The 23,202-nt window shown below is 41.3% G+C and overlaps 1 protein-coding gene across 8 annotated transcripts in view; it reads left to right on the top strand.

Moving 5' to 3' along the window:
- Nucleotides 1-18,072, top strand: part of LOC119954335 (signal transducer and activator of transcription 5B-like) — a 148,037-nt gene extending 129,965 nt beyond the window's left edge. For all 8 annotated transcript variants that reach the window (XM_038779479.1, XM_038779482.1, XM_038779477.1 and 5 more), the window contains 6 exons: nucleotides 6,016-6,110; nucleotides 6,502-6,644; nucleotides 7,029-7,184; nucleotides 10,606-10,657; nucleotides 11,992-12,102; nucleotides 14,204-18,072. In XM_038779479.1, coding sequence (XP_038635407.1) covers nucleotides 6,016-6,110; nucleotides 6,502-6,644; nucleotides 7,029-7,184; nucleotides 10,606-10,657; nucleotides 11,992-12,102; nucleotides 14,204-14,330 — 684 coding nt within the window. In that variant the 3' untranslated portion in view covers nucleotides 14,331-18,072. The remainder of the gene's footprint in view (nucleotides 1-6,015; nucleotides 6,111-6,501; nucleotides 6,645-7,028; nucleotides 7,185-10,605; nucleotides 10,658-11,991; nucleotides 12,103-14,203) is intronic.
- Nucleotides 18,073-23,202: the final 5,130 nt, after the last annotated feature.

Genomic DNA, 23,202 nt, shown 5'->3' with positions numbered 1-23,202 from the left:
TGAAATCGTGAGATTGGAGGTTGAAATGGGGGCATGGAAGGGAAGACAGAAAAATACAATCACAAACTTGAGATGAGAAGGAAGAATGTCAATAAGAATGGGGTTTGATAAAGATGAGGAAAGTGACCATGACTCAAAGTACAATCATCCTGACCTCGGATGGGATGGAAAAAAGGTATAACCTTGAACTGCAGGTGGGAGATGGAAACAAGACACTGCAAAATTCAAGGACAAAGAAAGATTGGCAGCAGTTACTGACCATAGGTTGGAGAAAAGAGTGCACGTGTAACATGATGAAAAAGGAGGGGTTCCAAGCAAATTGTTTGGGTGCGATTCAGTGGCCCTGTCGCACCCAACTTAGTATCGGGTCAAGGCCGCTGGATCTCGCACGGCATTGTAATCTGGATCTTGCTCAGATGTGCGTGAAAGATCCTATGACATGATTTCAAACAAGAGCAAGGGAGTTGACCTCATAGAATTTACAGTACAGAAGGAGGCCATTCGGCCCATCGAGTCTGCACCGGCTCTTGGAAAGAGCACCCTACCCAGACCCACATCTCCACCCTATCCCCATAACCCAGTAACCCCATCCAACACGCAGGGCAATTTTGGACAGTAAGGGCAATTTAGCATGGCCAATCCACCTAACCTGCACATCTTTGGACTGTGGGAGGAAACCCTCGCGCACACGGGGAGAACGTGCAGACTCCGCGTAGCCAGTGACCCAGCGGGGAATCGAACCTGGGACCCTGGAGCTGTGAGGCAATTGTGCTAACCACTATGCTACCGTGCTGCCCAAGATTTGTCTCTCAATCAATCTCACTAAAACAATTCATGTGGTCATTATCACACTGCTGGTTGTGGGACCTTTCTCAGCACAACAGCAATAGTTTACAACACTTTAAAAAGTATTTCATTGACTTTAGCTGCTTTGGGATGTCCTGAGGCTATATCCAAGCGTGTCTTTATTCTTTACATTGGCACTGTTCCTCGTTTTAAAAATAACATAGTCCCCAGTTCTTGCGATCAATCTTCACTCACCACTTCCACCTCATGTTTTGCCCCTTTCTCCTGACCAAGGATTAAAAGAACAATGAACAGTACAATGCAGCACGGAAACAGACCCTTTGGCCTTCCAAGCCTGCGCCGATCATGCGTCCTATCTAAACCAACCGCCTATATCCTTCCACACCCCGTCTGTTCTTGTGTCTATCCAGATAAGTCTTAAACATCGCTAACATATCTGCCTCAACCACCTCACTTGGCAGTGCTTTCCAGGCCACCACCACCCTCTGTGTAAAAAAAAAAAACTTCCCCCTGTACATCCCCACTGAACCTATCCCCCTCACCTTAAACTTGTGCCCCCTTGTAATTGTCATTTCCGCCCTGGGAAAAAACTTTCAACTGTTCAACCTACCTATACCCCCATAATTTTATAAACTTCTATCTGGTCGCCACTCAGCCTCCGTCTCTCTAGGGAGAACCATCCCAGTTAATTCAATCTCTCCTCATAGTTAATACCTTCCATACCGGGCAACATTCTGGTAAATCTTTTCTGTACTCTCTCCAAAGCCTTCACGTCGTTCTGGTAGTGTGGTGACCAGAATTGGACACAGAATTCCAAATATGGCCAACTTCCTAACCAACTTTCTATATAACTGTAACGTAATTTGCAAGCTTTTATACTTGATACCCCGTCCGATGAAGGCAAGCATGCCAAAGGCTTTCTTTACAACTATTTGAATTGGATTGGTTTATTGTCACGTGTGCTGAGGTACAGTGAAAAGTACTTTTCTGCGAGCAGCTCAAATAAATCATTAAGTACATGAAATAAAAGAAAAGAAAAAGAAAATACATAATACGGCAACACAAGGTGAACAACATAAATACATAGACACCGGCACCGGATGAAGCATACAGTAGTATAGTATTAATCAGGTCAGTCCATAAGAGGGTCGTTTAGAAGTCTGGTAACAGCGGGGAAGAAGCTCTTTTTGAATCTGTTCTTGCGTATTCTCAGACTTGTGTATCTCCTGCCCGATGGAAGAAGTTGGAAGAGTGAGTAAACCGGGTGGAAGGGGTCTTTGATTATACTGCCCGCTTTCCCAGGCAGCGGGAGGTGTAGATGGAGTCAATGGATGGGAGGCAGGTTTGTGTGATGGACTGGGCTGAGTTCATGACTCTCTGATGTTTCTTGCGACTTGGGCCAAGCAGTTGCCATACTAGGCTGTGATGCAGCTAGATAGGATGCTTTCTATGGTGCATCTGTAAAGGTTGGTAAGCGTTAGTGTGGGCACGCCGAATTGCCTTAGTTTCCTGAGGAAGTATAGGCACTGTTGTGCATTCTTGGTGGTAGTCATTTCCACCTGTGCTGCCATTTTTAAAGAACTGTGCACCTGCACACCCAGATCTGTGTGTCTATGCTCCTGATGGTTCTGACATTTATTTTATAGCTCCCACCTGAATTGGATTTACCAAAATGCATCACCTCGCATTTGTCTGGGTTAAATATATATAAAATATCTATATATAGATATATATATAAAACAAACAGCAGAGCTCCCAGTACTGATCCCTGCGGAACACCACTAGTTACAGACCTCCATTTGGAAAAACACCCTTCTACTGCTACCCTCTGTCTTCCATGGCCAAGCCAGTTCTGAATCCATCTAGCTAGTTCACCCCAACCCTGTGAGATTTAATATTTTGCACCAGCCTGCCATGAGGAATCTGATCAACGGGGCTGGTTTAGCACACTGGGCTAAATCACTGGCTTTGAAAGCAGACCCAGGCAGGCCAGCAGCACAGTTCAATTCCTGTACCAGCCTGTCTGAACAGGTGCCGGAATGTGGCAACTAGGGGCTTTTCACAGTAACTTCATTGAAGCCTACTCGTGACAATAAGTGATTTTCATTTCATTTTCAAATGCTTTACTAAAGTCCATGTAGACAACATCCACAGCTCTTTCATCAATCATTTTCGTCACCTCTTCAAAGAAACTAAATTAGTGAGACATGACCTCCCTCGTACAAAACCATGCTGTCTGTTGCTAATAAGACCATTCACTTCCAAATGTGCATAGATCCGACCTTTGAGAATCCTTTCCAATAATTTTTACTATCACTGACTTCAAGCTCACTGGCCTATAATTAACCGGGTTATCCTTGCTACCCTTCTTAAATAATTGGACAACATTGGCTATCCTTCAATCCTCTGGGATCTCACCTGTGGCCAATGAGGAAACAAAGATTTCTGTTAGAGGCCCAGCGATTTCATCTCTTGCCTCCCTCTGTAATCTGGGATAGATGACATCTGGCCCTGGGGATTTGTCTACCTTAATGCTTTTTAACACGCCTAACACTTCCTCCCTTGTAATAACTACCTGTTCTATAGTGTTTACACATCCCTCTGAGACACCACCAATCAACACGTCCCCCTCCTTTGTCAATAACGATGCAAAATACTCATTAAGGATCTCACCTACTTAATTTGGTTCTATGCATAATTTCCCTCCTTTGTCCTTGAGTGGGCCAACTCTTTCTCCAGCTACCCTCTTGTTCCTAATATACGTATTAAATGCCTTGAGATTCTCTTTAATCCTGCCTGCCAAGGACGTTTCGTGACCCTTTTTGCCTTCCCTAACTCCCTGCTTGAGCTTTCCTTGTATCAAGTACTTCATCTATTTTAGTTGCCCAGACCTTACATGTGCATCCTTTTTCTTTTTGACTGGACTCGCTATTTCCCTGGTCATCCACGGTTCCTGAATCCTGCCTTTCCTTTTCATGGACGCAAGCCTGCCCTGCACTCCCATCAACAGCTCCTTAAAAGACTCCCACATGCAAATGTGGATTTACCCTCGAGCAGCCTCTCCTAAACAACAGCCTTCAAATCCTGCCTAATTTGGCTGTAGTTAGCCATACGCCAATTTAGCACTTTAACCCTAGGACAACACTCGTCCTTTTCTATGAGTTTCCGAATGCTTACAGAATTGTTTGCCACGTTCCCCCACTGCAACCTTGATAACCTGGCTAAGCTCATTCCCTAGTACAGTATAGTCCCCTCTCTAGTTGGACTATCCACATATTGTTCCAAACAACTTGCCTGGACACACTAAACAAATTCCTCACCATCCAGATACCTAGCCCTAAGGGATTTCCAGTCAATATGAGGAAAATTAAAGTCTCCCACTACAACAACCCTATTATTTCTACATCTATCCAGAATCTGCTTACATATTTGTTCTTCAGCTACCTGTGGGCTGCTAGGAGGCCTGGAGTACATCCCCATCATAGTGACTGCCCCCTTCATGTTTCAGAGTTCTACCCACAGTGCCTTGATACGAGGATTTTCCAAGGTGTCCTCCCTCTGAACAGCTGTAATATGGGCCGGGATTCTCTCCTACCCGGCGGGGCGGGGGTTCCTGGCGTTGTGGAGGCAAGAACCATTCCGGCGCCGGGCCTCCCCAAAGGTGGGGAATTTAGGGGCTAGGCCCGCGCCGGCGTGGTTTCCGCTCTGCCGGGCGGCGCGAATGGCCTTTGGCGCCCCGCCAGCCGGGGCCGAAAGGCCTTCGCCGGCCGGCGGAAGTCCGCGCATGCGCTGGAGCATCAGCGGCTGCTGATGTCATCCCGGCACATGCGCGGGGAGGGGGACTCGTCCACCTCCGCCATGGTGGAGACCGTGGCGGAGGCGGAAGAAAGAGTGCCCCCACAGCACGCGCCTGCCCGCCGATTGGTGGGCCCCCCTGGGGTCAGATCGCCCCGCGCCCCCCCCAGGACCCCGGCGCCTGCCCGCGCCGCCAATCCCAGATGTACTTTCATTCCCGCCGGCGGGAAAGGCCTGTCAGCGGTGCGACTTTGGCCCATCGCGAGCCAGAGAATCGCCGCGGGGGGCCTGACGACCGGCGCAACGCGATTCCTGACCCCCCCCCCCCCCCCCCCCCCCCCCCCCCACACGGGTGGGGGCGGAGAATTCCGCCCACGTTCTCTAACCAATATTGTACCCCCACCATCTCACATAAAACACCTATATCCCAGAATATTTAGCTGCCAGTACTGTCCTTTTTAACCAAGTCTCCATTACCATAACCATATCCAAGTTCCGCGCATGATTCAAAAGTTCTAGGTTCATCTATCTTACCTATTATACTCCGTGCATTGAAGCAGATACATTCCAGACCTCCAGGCCCACTGAGTTCAACCTCCCGCAGCTTGCCTTTCCTCTTAGCCAGCCTGACCCTGGTTCCACGTCCATCTGCAGTCTCTACACTTGCTGGCTTTCTGTTCTGATTCCCTCCCTCTGCCACATTAGTTTAAACCCACCCGAACCATACTAGCAAACCTCCCATCCGAATGACGATGCATGCTATGGGCAAAAGTTTCTGTTCTTGTGAGTTTTCCTAAGTATTATTTAGTAAAGTTCAATCATTCTGGGTGCTGAACAGGAAGCAAGGAGGACAGCTGTGCTCTCCATCGATGTGGACGCTAGGCTGAAAGTATTGGTTGTCCGAATATGGACATTTGGAATACATTACTCTTCCTTGTTTGTTGATGCCTGTATTAAAAGACACTCAACATCTGTGCTACTTTAATACAAGTATTCTTAATTGTATGCTGAATGATTCTTGAGAGAGCCTGATACATTTGAGACTGATTACGATTATATTAAAGGAACGAGGATTGTATTCCCGTACCAGCCTCTCCGAACAGGCGCCGGAATGTGGCGACTAGGGGCTTTTCACAGGAACTTCATTTGAAGCCTACTGGTGACAATAAACGATTTTCATTTCATTTTATTTTTGTTTTAGATTTTATTTTACAATTGTTCTCAACTGCGCGAGAGATTTCCACAGATTGCTAATATCTTTTCTGAAGATGGAGAAATAAAGATAATATACAAGTTGACAGGATCCTGTTGAAAATATCTTGGCAATAATTTACACTGAATTTTCGATATAGCTTCATTTAGCTATTTTGTCATACTAGTACATGTGGTATTTGAAATTTTCTTTTCTTAAAGGAAAGTTTACCAGGTCGAAATTTCACTTTCTGGCAATGGTTTGACGGAGTCATGGAACTGACAAAAAAGCATTTAAAGCCTCACTGGAATGACGGGTATTATATTGTCTTCTGCTTTCGTTGTCTATAAAGCTATGAATTGTAAATATGCTGGTATGCCTTTGCCGCATCTATACGGCTACTGCATTTAAATAATGTGCAAGCAATTCGAAGCAAGGCAAGTCAATTTATAGTCATGAGATCAAAATACTTCCAAGCACTCGCAATCTGAACTCTGATGAAGAATGGCTAACTTGTGCAAAGTTCCATATGGCGCCATGTTTGCTATCGGGAATAAAGCATGAAGTGGGGATAAAAGGTAGTAGAATAAGGGAGAAAAGAGTTCGGATACTCTTTTTATTTTTCTTTGTGGCACAAGTTATATTTTATTCAGAATGTATAGTATTAAAACCATAGTAATTTCAATGCATATCTGTGCTTCATGCAGGGCAATTCTGGGATTTGTAAACAAGCAGCAGGCACAGGACATGCTGCTTTCCAAGCCAAATGGAACCTTCCTCCTGCGATTCAGTGACTCTGAAATTGGAGGGATTACAATAGCTTGGGGAGCAGATAATCCCAGCAAAGCAGGTGTGGTCATGGGAAAAGCATCTATATCTAATTTCTGACTTTGTGGCAATTATCATGACATCTGTGATTAGGAAAGTTCCTTAACTGCTCTTCTATATTTAATTGTGCAAAATTTATGTATTTAAGAAGAAAATCAGCCTAGTACATAATAATCTTTGGCTAATCTTTACTATTGTTGTTGTCATGAAAGATTTATGATTACTGCATCCATGGACCTGCTATTTGTGCCTAATACTTGGAACATTAAAATAAAATTTACTGTTTGAATATGGACCATGTTGTTTTAACTTTATAAATTACACTGCTTTGTTAATTTTTATATAAATTCTACTGCTTTCCTACTGAAATACAAATCAGATATTAACATTTGTGTGTATTTTATAGGAGAAAGGATGGTTTGGAATCTTATGCCATACACAACCAAAGATTTTTCAATTCGATCACTAGCAGATCGCATCAGTGACCTCAATCATTTGTTGTACTTGTATCCAGACAGACCCAAAGATGATGTATTTTCCAAATATTATACACCACCATTATGTAAGTATAACTTGCTTTGCTGGTGAAGAAAGGCTTCTATAGAATTTTGTCATTACCTGTGGTTTAGCTCAGTGGGCTAGACAGCTGATTTGTGATGCAGAACAAGGCCAGCAGCGCGGTGAAGTTAAAACTCACCACTATTCTTAGAATTCCCCCTATACCAAAAACGGTCGATATTCTAAATGGTGAACAGGGATTCTCACTCCCTGACTCTAATGCAGGCTTCTGTGGGTGCTATTCAGGTCAAACTATCTTTTCAAGTTATCCCCCGGTATAACCCATACCTTCACCGAAGAATTTTATCTACTTACCCCTTAATAGCATCGATGTCCTGGGTCCTGCGTTATTAAGGAAGTGAAGTAAGCTAATAACCACTTTTTCAGGTTAAGTTATTTTTATTATTATATTTTTTTTCTTTTAAAAGCTGCAAACACTTTCTTTACAGAAAGGAAAAAAGATCTTGCTTCTGGCTGCTGCTGGTTGGTTGTACAGACCTTCAGTCCCACCTTGACAATCGATCTTCTTAAAATCTGGTCTTCTTGAGTTGTATTCGCTGGTGAACTCGGTTGCTGTGTCCTGTCCTTCCCATGCACCGAGCTGTGAGAGCTGGCTCTGGCTCTGCTCCTGTTTAAATTTTAGTCTTCCTTAGATGTATAACTGTTTAAACTCGGCTGCTTGCCTTGTCTTTCCCATGACCGAGCTCTCTCTCTCTCTCTCTCTGAGTTCTCCTCCCCTTCTCTCCTGTTGCTGGTTTCCTCTGTCCTTGTTGCTGTTGCTCCCTGGGTTTATATTCTCTTTCTGAGAGTTATTAAGTTTTAACGACTTTATTGTAAATGGGCTTGTTTCACTTTGATAGTTTAAAAGTATCTTTGATGTAAACATCTTACTACAACTAATTATTCATTTTGGGCATATCGTCTCCTCTCAGATCTGATTTAAAAAATGCTTTGGTTTCAATAGTTAACTTTTATTTCTGTGATTTCGAATCGTTTAATTTTCCAATTGTCCCCAGCTCATAACTTTGCCTTTGATTTTGACTTAAATGATGTTTCTCGTAGACAGGTCGTCTCCAATTTTCTTTTAATTGACTTGATGTTCATAGAATTTTACACTTTAGAATTGACACCAAATTCGACTGGGCATCATCGATCCTTTTCAGCTGTTTACTAAGAGAGTTTATTTCAATTAAGGTGTGAAACTTTGCTTTTAGCTGTATGCTAAAATTTAACTTGGTTATGACTTGAAAGACTTGCCTGTTTTAAACATTCGTCACTTAATGCAATTGAAACTCTCATCCATGCTTTTTCAGATGCTTCCTGAGATAGTTACATTCCATGAAGGTGTGAGCCATTGTTTTAGCTTACCACATGAAACCTGTGTGTTTGATAAGCCTGCTTGTGAGCAAGAATCTGCATTTTACAACCCTGCTCTTTGAAGCTGCTATGAAACTTTTGTGGGATCTTTCCCTGTACCCTCTCAAACCAGATATTGCCAGACTTCCATGTTTCAAATGACACATTTTTCTGTATTTTCAAGAACAGCGGGTACAATTCCCTTACCAGCTTACCCGAACAGGCGCCGGAATGTGGCGACTGGGGGCTTTTCACAGTAACTTCATACTTGTGACAATAAAAGGTTATTATTACTTGAGGGAGGTGGTGGCACAGTGGTATTGTCATTGGATTAGTAATCCGGAGAGTCAGGGTAATGCTGTGGGGACCCCCGTTCAAATCCCACCATGGCAGATCGTGAAATTTGAATTCAATAGAAAATAGGAAATTAAAAGTCTGGACGACACAATGGCACAGTGGTTAGCACTGCTGCCTCATCGCACCAGGGACCTGGGTTCAATTCCAGCCTTGGGTAACTGTCTGTCAGTGTGGAGTTTGTGCGTTCTCCTCCTGTGCGTGCGTTTTTCCCGGTACTCCAGTTTCCTCCCACAGTCCAAAGATTGGGTGGATTGGTTAGGTCAGGGGTGGGCAAACTGCAGCCCGCCAAAGGTCTTTATGCGGCCCACCAAGATCAAGTCATTAAAAAAATATATATATATTTTTTTTTTTAAATATATTTTTTTAAATTAAGGTTAATGGGGGGGGGGGCTGTTGGATTACTGGTATAGGGTGGATACGTTGACTTGAGTAGGGTGATCATTTCTCGGCACAACATGTGTTTCATGTGAAGTTTCTACTTTAAAATATTAATTAATAAAAATTAATTGCTTTTTTTTCTTTAAACTGTGTTACTTTGTTTTTCAAATAAATGTGTTTCATGTAAAGTTTCTACTTTAAAATATTAATTAATAAAAATTAATTGCTTTTTTTTCAAAACCTTTTATTTTGGCTATTTTAAATATTAATTGTTTTACTTAATATACTATGCGGCCCTTTAAAATTGTAAATTTCTGAATGTGGCCCTTGCACAGAAAAATTTGCCCACCCCTGGGTTAGGTGGATTGGCCATGCTAAATTGTCCCTCCGTGTCCAAAAGGTGAGGTTGGGTTATTGGGATAGGGTGAGGGCGTGTCTAGATAGGGCACAGAAATGGGCGTAGGTAGAGTGCTCTTTCAGAGGGTCGGTGCAGACTCGATGGGTCGAATGGCCTCCTGCACAGTAGGGAATCTATGATTCTATTCTATGATATTTGTCAAAGCCACACAAACATAAATATAATGTAGTAGTTAGCTTGAATTCCAAATAAGTTATGGCACACAAGCTTTTTAGTTTATTTAAGAATTACTCCTTTTGGCAGTACATGTGTTCATTTCTTTAGAAGAGGAAAACTCCACCAATAAATAAGTCTGCTTTTTCCATCAAATGTATGCAAATTTGAGCAGTGGAGTATAACTACTATTTTTGTGATAATACTTGTCTGCTTGGTCAGTAATTTGACACTGCTGTACAATGCACATGTTAATATAATGGCATACTTATGTAGGCTTGAGCATGAGTGTTCAATATTTGCAATTTGTCAGAGGAAGGAGCTAAACTAGAAGCCAGGCAATTTCTTACTGGTAGGAAAATTGGGATAAATCATTCTGCATCATTCTTGCAAACAACTGTTTACAAAGCTACACCTGGTGACGTTGAGATACAGGTTGTTTAGTTATGTGATAGAAGAGCTTGCAAAGGGAGAAAATTATTCAGCAAATGATAAACTGAGTTGGTGATCAGTACTACAAAAAAAACTTTCATTTTTTATGGAGGACAAAAATGAATATTATTTCATGATGTCTGTATTGCACAATGAAACAATTGCTTTTCAAATCGAGCAGTTAACATTCATGGTGAATTGCAAGTACATCCTGATCCTGTGACAAAGATGTACTTCGTTGTGTCTTAATTTTCGAGCTTTTTAAAATATCTGTATGACCAAGCATATGAATTTATGTTGTAATAACTTATATTTTTATTCCCAATTGTAGCAAAAGCTGTAGATGGGTATGTAAAACCACAGATCAGACAGGTGGTTCCAGAGTAAGTACTTTCTTATGACATTTTCTTTTGAAAAAAAATCTTTTAAAAACTTATTTTAATTTTTAACTGGAATATTTTGCCAATTGTCTGACTCCAACCTCTAATCATCTGTCTTTGGCACTCAGTTACAAATTATGAAATTAAGTCTGCTGTTATAGTTGTACCAAATAACAAAGACAATGTAATGATGAATTCAGACAGGATATTATTGGAAAACTCTTTCTGTTCAGTCATGTTTTCATTGTTGGTGAAATAGGCCAAAGATAAATTAGTCGTCATTTACTCTTTTACCCATTGGAGAAAAGTGGGGGAAGTAGTTGAAGGACTCCTGAGCAAATTATCCAAAGATGTGCAGGTTAGGTGGATTGGCTGTGCTAAATTGCCCTCCGTGTCCAAAAAAGGTTAGGTGGGGTTACTGTGTTACTGGGATAGGGTGGAGTTGTGGGCTTAAGTAGGGTGCTCTTTCCAAGGGCTGGTGCAGACTTGATGGGCTGAATGGCCTCCTGCACTTTTTTAAAAAAAGTTCTTTAAAAATTATATGATTATCAGCCCATTGAACCGCATCATGAACAGTCCTTTTGTGGCCAACAAGTCCTGGTGTTGGACTTGAACCTGGAGCTTCTGGTCCAGAGGTAGGGGCACTACCACTGTGTCACAAGACCTCTATTGAATGGAAAGCTAGCAAGGTATGTCTAAGGTTTAAACTTTGTGCATTGACCTTTTAATTGCTCCATTGCTCCAATTGATTTGTATTTGCTCATTAGAATTTTGTAATTTACCTGTTTATTCCTTAATCCCACCTAAATTGGTCTACTCATGTGTCATTGGAGTTTATTATTGGTTGTGAGAAGGATGAAAGGAAAGGAAAATGACAGGGTTGTTTTCACTATAGTGGATAGAAATGGGGAGAAGAAGGGAATGCTGAGCCCCTTTGGAGATCACTCTGCTTTATGTCATGTCAGTATATTCATTTCGCTTTTGGCAGGTAATTTGACATGGACTTTCACAGAAGGAGACTAGAAAAATACAGAACAATGGAGTACCAATATGCATTTGTTAATGCAGAAATTTCTATGAAGAGAATTTTGGTTGCCCATAATGTGGGATATTTGCTGTGAACTTCTCAAATGCATACCTTAGTAATGAAACTTGCCAAAGTAGTAGCTATGTTCCTGATAAGTTAGATGTCAGAGTTTGTGCTATGCTGTTACATTGTATAGAGTCTTTGTTGCATCTGCATTGCTAATTTTGGAGGTTATTGCATGTACTTTGTACAAAAATATATGAATATTTAAACAACTATTCTGCTTAGATTAATATTCTTTGACTTGCAGATTTGCGACAGCATCATCTGATGCTACATCGGCAAGCAGTACCTACATGGAACATGCAGCATCATCACCTGCTGTTTGTCCTCAACCACAGTATCCCCTCTATCCGCAAAAGTACGCATTTTTTTCAGTTATTATCCATTATTCTTTGGTGGCCTTTTAGTACATTTTTTCTCTCTCAACAGAGCACGTGATATTCCAAGAAAAATATATTTGCCCCCTATGATCCAGTTGATGTATCCTCCACTGCTCTCTGAATAAACCAAACTTCCCTCAAAGCTATTTCCCTAGTTTTTTCCTATGCCTTTCTAACTCGTCCCTCCTGTCTTTCCTCATGCTTTATTTGAGCTATGTTTATCCTTGAGACTCAACACTTAATCTTATGACTCCATTTTCACTAAATTATTGACCACTCACACCCATCCCACGCTCTGGCCACTGCCTCAGGCTGAAGCAGAGTTTTCACACCATCAGTGTCTTATTTTCACCCTGTCACATGGCCCACCTATTTCCACTTCCATAACACCGCCTTTCTCTATTCCCTGCTTCAACATACCTGCTGATGAAATCCTTATCCATGCTTTTGGCAATATGGTTCCTAAATCTCACCACTTCTCTCCTTTTCAGCCCTTTCTAAGATTCTACCTTTGTAAACAAGCTTTAATTCACCCATTCTAACATTTTATTTCTGGCTTGATGTCAGTTTTTGTCTGATTGATCTCTTGTAAAGCATCTTGGAATGTTTTCCTACTTTAAAAATTGCTCTATAAATGTGCGTTTGTGGGGGTGGTGCAGTGGTTAACACTGCTGCTTTACGACACCAAGGACCCGGGTTCAATCCCGGCTCTGGGTTACTGTCTGTGTGGAGCTTGTACATTCTCCCAGTGTCTGCGTGGGTCGCACCCCCACAACCCAAAGATGTGCAGGTTAGTGGATTGGCCACGCAGACATGGGGAGAATGTACAAACTCCACACGAACAGTAATCCGGAGCCGGGATTGAACCTGGGTCCTCGGTGCAGTGAAGCAGCAGTGCTACCCACTGAGCCACCGTGCTGTCGCCAGCAATTTAGCCCCATAATTGGGGGGGAGAAAAGAATTGGGCACTTTAAATTGAAATAAATAAATAACCTACTCCGTTAATGGCAGGGAGTTGGGGAGAGTTGCAGAATAAAGAGATCGAGGGGTACAGGTTCATAGCTCCTTGAAAGTGGAGTCGCAGGTGGACAGGGTGGTGAAGAAGGTATTCAGCATGCTCTGTTTTATTGGTCAGAATATTGAATACAGGGGCAGCACGGTGGTGCAGTGAATAGCACTGCTGCCTCACGGCGCCGAGGTCCCAGATTCGATCCCGGCTCTGCGTCACTGTCTGTGTGTAGTTTGCTCATTTTCCCCGTGTTTGCGTGGGTTTCACCCCCCATAACCCAAAGATGTGCAGGGTAGTTGGATTGACCATGCTAAATTGCCCCTTGGAAAAAAAATGAATTGGGTACTCAAATTTAGTTTTAAAAATAAAGAATATTGAATACAGGGGTTGGGATGTCTTGTTGAAGTTGTACAAGACATTGGTAAGACCACACAAGGAATACTGTGTTCAGTTCTGGTCACCCTATTATAAGAAGGGTATTGTTAAACTAGAAAGAGTGCAGAATGGATTTGCGAGGATGCTACCAGGATTTGACGGTCTGAGTTATATGGAAAGGCTGGATAGACTGGGACTTTTTTCCCTGGAGCATCGGAGGCTTAGGGGTGATCTTATAAATGTCTAGAACTAGAGGGCATAGGTTTAGCTGTATGTTCTATGTTCTAAGGTCAGAGGGGAGAGATACCAAAGAGCCCAGAGAGGAAATTGTATCACACTGGGTGGTGAGCATCTGGAACGAGCTGCCAGAGGCAGTGGTAGAGGCGGGCTCAATTGTTTCCAATAAAAGACAGTTAGACCGTTACATGGGCAGGGTGGGTATAAAGTGATATGGGCCAAATGCGGGAAAGTGGGACTGGCTTAGTGATAGAAACTGGGCGGCATGAACAAGCTGGGCTGAAAGGCCTGTTTCCATGCTGTAAACATCTATGACTCTTTGGGCAGATTCTGTTGCCAAAGATGCATTCAAAATACAACAGAATCAATTACTTGAATTTACAGATGAGGCTTGTCACATTGTCTTGCAGATGAGTTGAATGCATTTTTCATGAATTTCATTATTTTCTTTCATTTAGCCCAGACAGTATACTTGATCCTGATGGGGATTTTGACCTCGATGATACAATGGATGTTGCCAGACATGTGGAGGAACTTCTGCGCAGACCAATCGAGAATCAGTGGCTTCCTCATCAACCCACATGATTGACCATCCCCACCTCATAGAAGTTATTGTTTCTTATGGTTTCATTCCATAAGTTGCTTTATTTCCAAATCATTCATAATGTGAAATGTTAATAATGCTTGTGAATCTAATATTTTTGTGCATGTTGAGGCAACGCAAATGTTTTTAAATGTCTTGTTTGCTTGGAAGAAGGCTGAAGTTTTGGAGACTGCGGGTTATAGTTTTCTGTTGTACAAAATGGCGATTGCTCTTTGCATGTTTTTTATTTACTTTTTTGAGTTTTAGTTGTGGATAACCCAGTACAGTTTTAATTTGTATTTTAGTCTGTTGTGTTTCACGATTCAAAAAGCTCAGTTAAAACCCAATTTATGTCACTGCCCTTATCAAGAAACCAGTCAAAGCTACTTCAATTATGTATGGGTTCTACTTTTTTAATCATTTGTTAGGATAGTTGTATTTTGTTGGAAATTAATATTCACTTTTGGTCGACAAATTCAATTGAACACTGGGTCATAAATTGGCACAGAAGGGCCACACTAACAATGATTTTGCTCTTTAAGAAAAATTTAGACCCATCTTTAAGTGTTAGTGACATGCTCATGGTGAGTCATTGAGGAGGGAGAGTTTATGATGTATATTTTTGTATCCCGGAACCATTTTGTTTATGCTTGCTTTGATTGGTCCCATAATCACTCTGAATTAATTGAACAGTTTTTTTTTAAAAAGATCACACATCTGGCCTCTTTCACACATCAGGACAGTTTTAGAGGAAGCTTTTGTTACATAGTTTAGATATGTAGTTTGTATAAAAAGTGCATGAGTTTGGCGTATCGGTCACAATTTGCACTGAACAAAATCAAGGCATATATATTCTCTTTAAGATGACTAGTTTGTGTTGTATCAACATGTGCAAAACTTCCAAGTTGCCAAAATTCAGTCATACAAACTAGTTACCTTATGATGGTAACTTTGAATTTTTAAAATTTCTTAAATGGGTATCAGAAAAGAGGAGTTGTATAATAGCTGCTTCTTGGATCATGTAAGGGCAATGTTCTACGTAAATGTTCTACGTACAGAGCTACTAGGAAGAAAGTATCTCTCTGGTTAATTTAGCTGTCCATGTGGCCACATTGAAGTCATCCTGTCTTCTATCTCTGTCTTGGTTAGCCAATATCTTGATGATCTCTCCCTTCTGACCAATGAGGGCTATGTGCGAAAAGGATTTAATGCATTTTGACCCACAGTGGATAGTTATGACAATGAGGAAAAATAGCCAGGGTCATTTCTGAGATGCCTTAATAAGCTGTATTGGAGATTGATTGCTGCAGTAGAGGGTAGTATTAGAAATTTATTTGTGTTTTTGGGTGAGACTGTGACTATACTTGACCCTAGCAGTACCAGGATATGGGTTGAACAACAATTATTCCTTGATGCAGCAGAAGTCTTTCAATGGGACCACCCCTCTAGTAAATGAACAAAGGAAATGTTTTTAATCGTTTGTTTTCAAACAACCACTAGTTCATGTATATGAATTGAAATCACATTTGTTCTCTTAAAGGGGTGCCCACTTTGATGTTTGCCATAATCTCTTGTTCAGGAATGTCATGTTTAGCCTAATAGCCACAAACAAAACGGGGAAGACAGAAGCAATGCAGATGTTTACATTTTAAATTATCCAATGTACTTTCCCGTAAAAATATCTAATATTCTAACAGCTTGTGCCCATTGCTTATTTGCTTTTTTGTTAATATGCCCAGGCCTACTGAGATGTAACATTTTATTTTACAGTTACAGAATATTTGGTTATCTTTAAGCTAACAAATGTCCAGTGTATTACTGCCAAATAATATTTGCTAGTTCTGATACAATTATAGACCTGTTCATATCATGGAGAAAAAATTGTTTCTTCTTCTTCAGGGCTCCTGCATGCCATAGGCATTTGTTTTTTTGTCATGCACACATGAGACGATTAATTTCTATCCCTCTAAATTCTGATAGGAATTCTCCCTGTATTTGACTTTTCTTCATAAACCACTTCTTCATACTGTACCTCCCCTACTTCAGCTGTTACATTTGTTTGTCTTTCATATTGATAGAAAGTTCCTCCGAAAGACACTCAACCTAATTTTAAGAATTGCATTGTGATCACCTTAATTATGATGCATGATTTGACTTGGATGCAGTCTTGTGCACTTCTCTGCAATGTTGGCCAGTATTAAACAATATGTTTTTACATTTTATGTTCCAGTAAATGACACAATGGGTTTGTACTTCGGGATACAAGTATCATATAAATAGGGATGTGGTACCTTTTCTTTGAAGCGTTCTTCATGAACTTACTTTGACTCATATCAGCTCTGGGGCATCAGTCCATTGCTCACAATTCAGTATTGTCTTCAAGGAAGTCTTCAGGATTGCAAATCTATGAAATAGAAGTGTCTAAAGTGTGTTTATGCACTCTGAAATTGGGAATGAGATATACTGATAGCGTAGTGGAGGGAGAACTGTTGCCCTAAATTTAATCTCCACTTTACCTCACCAGTGAATGCTTAAAAAAAATAGTTGCAGCCCTCCTTCGATTGCTTTTACCTTGAAAAGAAAAAAACTTTGGGCATGTGACCACAATGCAGGCTTCCATTGTGGTGTGCAAATTTATACAGTTCACCTTATGATATTACTGAGTGTAAGGAGAGATTTTTTTTTTAAGTAATTGTTTTTGGGTATACCTTACCAACTAAATGCTATAATGTCCAACCTCCAAAGAATTGCCTGATTTAATTGTTGCAGTGATTTCTATGATACAACTTGCTGATTGCTGAAAGGGTGGACATATGATACAGTCAGGTACAGAGCTGATGCTTCACAGTTGTTGATGTCTGTCCAAGCCAAGGAACTATGCATCATAATGCTGAACTGTACAAATCCAGAACATTGTCTTTTTGTTATTCAGGCACAACTTGCATATTGTTCGGACTTTCCCAGTCTTGATTGTTGTCTTTTCCAAGGCCCATACACACCTAGACTTGGAAAGGTATATCACAGTTCCTTCATTGTCAAAATCCTGGAAGTCCCTATCCAACAGTACTTGTGAGAGCATCTTCACATGCAGCAGTTCAAGAAAGCAGTTCATCACCACCTTAAGGGCAAGTAGGAATAGGCAATAAATTAGTCTTGCTAGTGATGGCCACACATAAAACAAATAATACCAATATCACCAGCCTTGCTATTGATGACTATCTCTTAATATCCATGCTGCCCCCCCCCCACCGCAATTGTTATACCCTGGAAGGAAGACCTCAGTTATATCTGATTAGCCTTCTTAATATATATATTGCTTTTGGAGTATAACTAGTTAACCAAAAGGTGCTCCAGAGCTCCACTTAGCTATAACTTCTGTTGCATAAACAAATCCACAGAGCACTATCCTGGGTATTGACAAAAGTAAAACTAATATTTCATAAACACATAAAAGAGATTGTTTTGTAAGAGAGCGAATTGGAATATTGCTCATGTTTACCAAACATTGCAGTTTAAAATTGGTCAACTGTCAGACATTTTAAGCAAAAGCTGAGGCAGTCCTAAATTGGTGCTAGTTTCATGTGGCTCTTTTGGTGTGTGAAAGGTAACAATGCCCACTTGCATTTATATAGCACATTTAACATAGTAAAGTATCCCAAGCTGCTCCACAGGAGCATTACAAAAACTGTAAAAATTTGCAAACGTTTGGTCAAAGAAGTAAGTTTTAAGGAGCGACTTAAAGGAGGAAAGAAAGGGGAAGAGATATGCGAAGTGAATCCCAAAGCTGAGGTTAATAATCTTTATTGTCACAAGTAGGTTTACATTAACACTGCAATGAAGTTACTGTGAAAAGCCCCTAGTTGCCATATTCCAATGCCGTTCGGGTACACTCAGGGAGAAGTCCGAATGTCCAAATTACCTAACAACACGTCTTTCGGGACTTGTGGGAGGAAACCGGAGCACCCAGAGGAAACCCACACAGACACTGGGAGAACATGCAGACTCCGCACAGACAGTGACCCAAGTCGGGATCAAACTTGGGACCCTGATGCTGTGAAGCAACAGTGCTAACCACTGCTACCGTGCTGCAACCAGTGTTGGACTGATTAAAATCAGAGTGCTCAATAAACCAGATTCCGGGAGGGAGCTATGGTATTGAAAGATTCTAGAGATTGGAAGGGACAAGGCCGTTAAGTGATTTGAAAACAAGGCCGGGAATCTAAAAATTAAGGTGTTGCTTGAAAAAGGGTGAATGCAAATTAGCAAGCACAGGGGAGATGGGTACGCAGGACTTGATGCAAATTAGGACACAATTCTGAATAACCTCAAGTCTACAGAGTGTAGAAAGTGGGAGTCAGACCAGAAGTCCATTGGAATAATAATATTGAGAGGTGATGGGCATAGATGAGGGTTTCAGCAGTGGATACGCTGAGGCAAGTTAGACTACGTTACCAAGGTGGAAATATATCGTCTTGGTGATGGTGTGAATGCACGTTAAGAATCTCATCTCTGGATCAAACACAACACAAAGGCTACGAATTGCCTGGTTCACTCTCGGCCAATTGCCAAAGAAAGTGGTGGAGTTGCCGATACCTAAATGATACAGGAGATGTAATTCCCTACCTGTGGAATTTTTGTCATTCTTTGAATTAAAACATCCCTGACCATAATCCCTCTTGACCACCTCGTTGAACCTTGGATCTGTTGGCCACTTTATTATCAGATTTGAAGGAAGTTGTTGACATAAGGTAGAGATTTTTAAAAAATGACCACGGGTCTGTAAACATGGTGGAAGCTGGAGTGATGAGGTGTGATCCAGTTACCAAGACAAAAAATTGATATGCCAGAACCAGTAAGGAGGATTGTGCAACTTTGTGCGAATAAGAGGTGCTATAAAATTTGACTAAAACTCGTGTTTTAGTAAGTTTGAGCCCTAGTCTGCTGATGTACTCTTTTTTAAAATAATTTTTATTGAAAGAGTTTTTCCATACAGACATTTACCCCTACTAATTTTTTAATTATTTACAACACAATCCCTCTAGGCAAATATCCCTCCCTCGCCCGCCCTCTCGCGCGCACCAGTCCTCTCCCCCCCCCCCCCCCCCCCCCCAAGCAACAACTTAACAAACAAGGCAGCCTACAGTTTCAGACATGAGCAGCGAGCAGACTTGCCCGCGTTACAGTCGTGCATGTCCCCCCACGACCATTGCTGCCCTCCCCCCCCCCCCCCCCCCCCCCGGGTTGCTGCTGCCACGACCCCGTACGCCTATCTCTGATCTAAAAAGTCAAGGAAAGGTTGCCACCGCCTGGAGAATCCCTGTACCGACCCTCTCAGGGCAAATTTGATCCTTTCTAACTGAATATAGCTAGCCATATCGTTAATCCAAGTTTCAACGCTTGGAGGCCTCGCGTCCTTCCATTGAATTAATATCCTTCGTCGAGCCACTAGGTTGCTGATGTACTCTTATTGCTAATGGCCTAGGGAGCGAAAAATAAACTAAGGCTCCTAACATTACTCAACAGCCACTGCTGGAAAAGTATCTGGTTATTGGTCAAGAATACATTTGGGGTTGGTATGCGTTTGGTTAGTCACTAGCTCTAATTGGTCATGGAGGAAGTCCAAGTAGATGAATATGTGATTTGTCCCAGTGGGAGTAGATGAGACCGAAACAAAACTAACCTAGCAGACGGGCCATTAAGAGAAAGATCCCAAATACTGGCTGGCTACTTCCTCAGGTGTGAACAATGGTTCAATGTTGGAAGTGTTTTCTGCATTATTATTACTTGGTGCGTGACCTAATGGTATGTAGATTATGAAATTAGGTTCAACATGAGTTCATGCATTCATTTTTCCTTACTTTCGCTGCTCTTTACTTCAGAGAACGTGACACCAATTAGTCAAAAATAAACCAAATACATCAGCTAAGTGCAAAATTGTATGCAATGTGAGGACAGACATGCATTCCTGTGTGAATTTAAATTGATAAATATACTGCACATTTCATTTGGGCTTGCACTTGTGAAAGTAATTTAATTTTTATGGACCGGGTGCAGGAAGGTGGGTTAGAAAGGGAACCTGGGTGTCCTCTGGCTGGCATGGACAAGATGGGCCAAATGGCTTCCTTCTGGGCTGTAACATTTCTATGATTCTGTTCTATGATTCAAATGTGAAGGATTCCTGCAAATGAAGAAAGAGGACAACAGTACCTTTAATGTACTTTCAATGTGCTTCACTTGGTTCTAGCCCAAAATGTTGTAATTGTATTTTATGTTTGGGAGAAAAAGGAACAATTTAGTCTCTATCTGATATTACTAATACCAGCAAAAGCAATATTTCGAATTGGTCACCTAAGTTATGCTGTATTTGTAGTTCTTTATGGTACATCATCACTAAGTTCATAATGCCATCACTTTGTTTTTACAGTGCTTTCATCAACTTCTTTACAAAAGAACTATTGTAATAACATAAATAAACGTTTACAATCTAAAAGTTCATTTAAATTGGATAGAATGTATGTCTGTTAATAAGCCTTACCAGTAAATTGATTTATTTTTTAACTACCGCTTTGTTGTCTCAACACTTCTCTCATCACACACAACTGGTTAAGTAGGCGTCAGAGCAAAATGTGAAACAAAAACTCAAGTCTATATGTGTTGTTTTTTTTCTCGATTATAGGTTTGGGTTTTTGGGAAGCTGACTGGTTTTGCATGTTCCTTATCTGCAACCACTCCTACTTCATATTCATCATATTCATGGAATACTGGCTACTTAAACCACTTTGAAAGCAAATTGATTCTGTTCCTGGCTCCTAATCAAACAGCCTTTTTTTCTCCGCCTGTTCAGTGTTTTATAAATGATTTAAATGCTTTTGTTAAGGTCCGATGATTTTTCTCTGAGCTTGCTTATAGCCATGTCCTGGAGAATAGTCTTCACTTCCTGTAAGACCGTGGACAATCCTGACATATTTACGCAAAGATTTATGACAAAATGGAATACTTTATAATCAATCATTGAAGCCAAGTGTAATATTTAAGTGTGAACGAAATGGAGAAAATATTTGAGCGATTTTGGGTTAGAAAAAAAATGGAGTCTAACCTCAAATTTTTATGCTGTCATCCAAATATCTCTATTTCATTTAAGTACTTGGAAATAAAACAATATTGTGAACAGCAAGATTTTACAGGCACCACTAAGATGAATAACCGGTCTTTTAGTTAAGGGAGAAATGTTGGCCAGTTGAACAGGCAGGAACAGCCTTCGTTCAACGTTTCAAATATAATTCCTTTTCGGTATTGTATTGGAAAATCAACCTAGATTGTGCACTCAATTTTGGAGAGACGTTAGTCCTAGACCTTCTGACTTAGTTGACAGAAATGCTGGTTTAGAAATTAGCTATTTGTTGTAATTACGGTACTACTTAAATTATGAACATGGGAATTTATTGTTACTGCATGTGAAGTGCCTTGGGATATCTTGTTATGTTCAAGGCACTATATAACTATAAGTTGTCCCTGCACAGCTGATAAGTGCTTAGTCACTGTTGTAATGTTTGAACCTTGGCAGCCAATTCGTACACATTAAGGTCCCATAAACAGCAATGATGTTTACATGATAGTTGACGGATGAAAGTTGGCATTAGAGCTAAAATAGTTGAGACAGGCATGGCTTAGTTTAAATTTCTCATCTGAAAGATGACACCTCTAATATTGCAGCACTTGCTCAGTACTGAATTGTGATGTCCAAATTCTATGTTGAAGTCTCCAGAATTGTATTTGAAACCACAATCTTCGGACTCAATAGTGTGAACGCAAACAGGAGTCATGGTTGACAGTGGTGATTGTATGTAGGCCTCTGAAGTCGATCAAAGATGGATTCTCACTGTTTCTAAATTTCCATGTGCATATCCTTAGATTTCTTTGTCATCTTAAAGGTTTTGTTTAGAACTTCTATGTAAACATTTCTAAATGAATTTCAATATAGAATGTCAATCCTTGTCACAAGTTCCTACCATTCCATTAGGTGGTGTTGCACCGCAATAGGAATTTCATTGTTGCTCTCATGAATACCCTGTTACTACGAGGTGGAGCACCCCCCCCCCCCCCCCCCCCACTTCCTTCAAAATGTAAAATCATACAGCATAAAATGAGGCTATTCAGCCCATTGTATCTGTGGAGGCTGTTTGAAAACTGCAGTGACACACTCGCTTGTTCATACAGGGCCCAGACCCCTGCAGAAGATGGTGCATGGTTTCAGACTCCGCTTGATTATAGATTGCCATGAGAAAGCCCACAAAATGCCTATGGACAGCTGTCAGTGTAATCCTATTCGGTACACTGTAGGGATCAGGCATTTCACAAGCGGCACGTCTCAGTACAATGCTATGCTATTATCTGCCGAATAACATAGGCAGCATATCCTCCAGAGCAGGGTTTTTCAAAAGTGTGGGTCACAGGTAGGTGGCAGGAGGGTCGTGGAGGGATCGGTCACAGCGTTCCGACAGTGGTACAGATCGTGGGGTAGGTCCCAATGGCAGCTACTAACACTTCAATTGAGAATGAAAATCGCTTATTGTCACAAGTAGGCTTCAAATGAAGTTACTGTGAAAAGCCCGTAATCGCCACAAGCCTGTTCGGGAGGCTGGTACGGGAATTGAACCGTGCTGCTGGCCTGCCTTGGTCTGCTTTAAAGCCAGCTATTTCGCCCAGTGTGCTAAACCAGAATGGTGACCACTGCTGGCTGTTCAATGAGAACAAAATGAGGCCGTGTGCAGTCTTCCAGCCATAAGCGGCAGTAGTGAGAAAGTCACATGCCTTGCACGTATCTTTGACATCATTCTGTATTTATGTGCTTTTGGTGGCAAATCATAGAGGAGA

This window comes from Scyliorhinus canicula, chromosome 19, assembly GCF_902713615.1.
Source record: "Scyliorhinus canicula chromosome 19, sScyCan1.1, whole genome shotgun sequence".
NCBI lineage: Eukaryota > Metazoa > Chordata > Chondrichthyes > Carcharhiniformes > Scyliorhinidae > Scyliorhinus > Scyliorhinus canicula.
The sequence above is the reverse complement of the archived record's forward strand: the minus strand, read 5'-3'. Positions and strand labels throughout refer to the sequence as shown.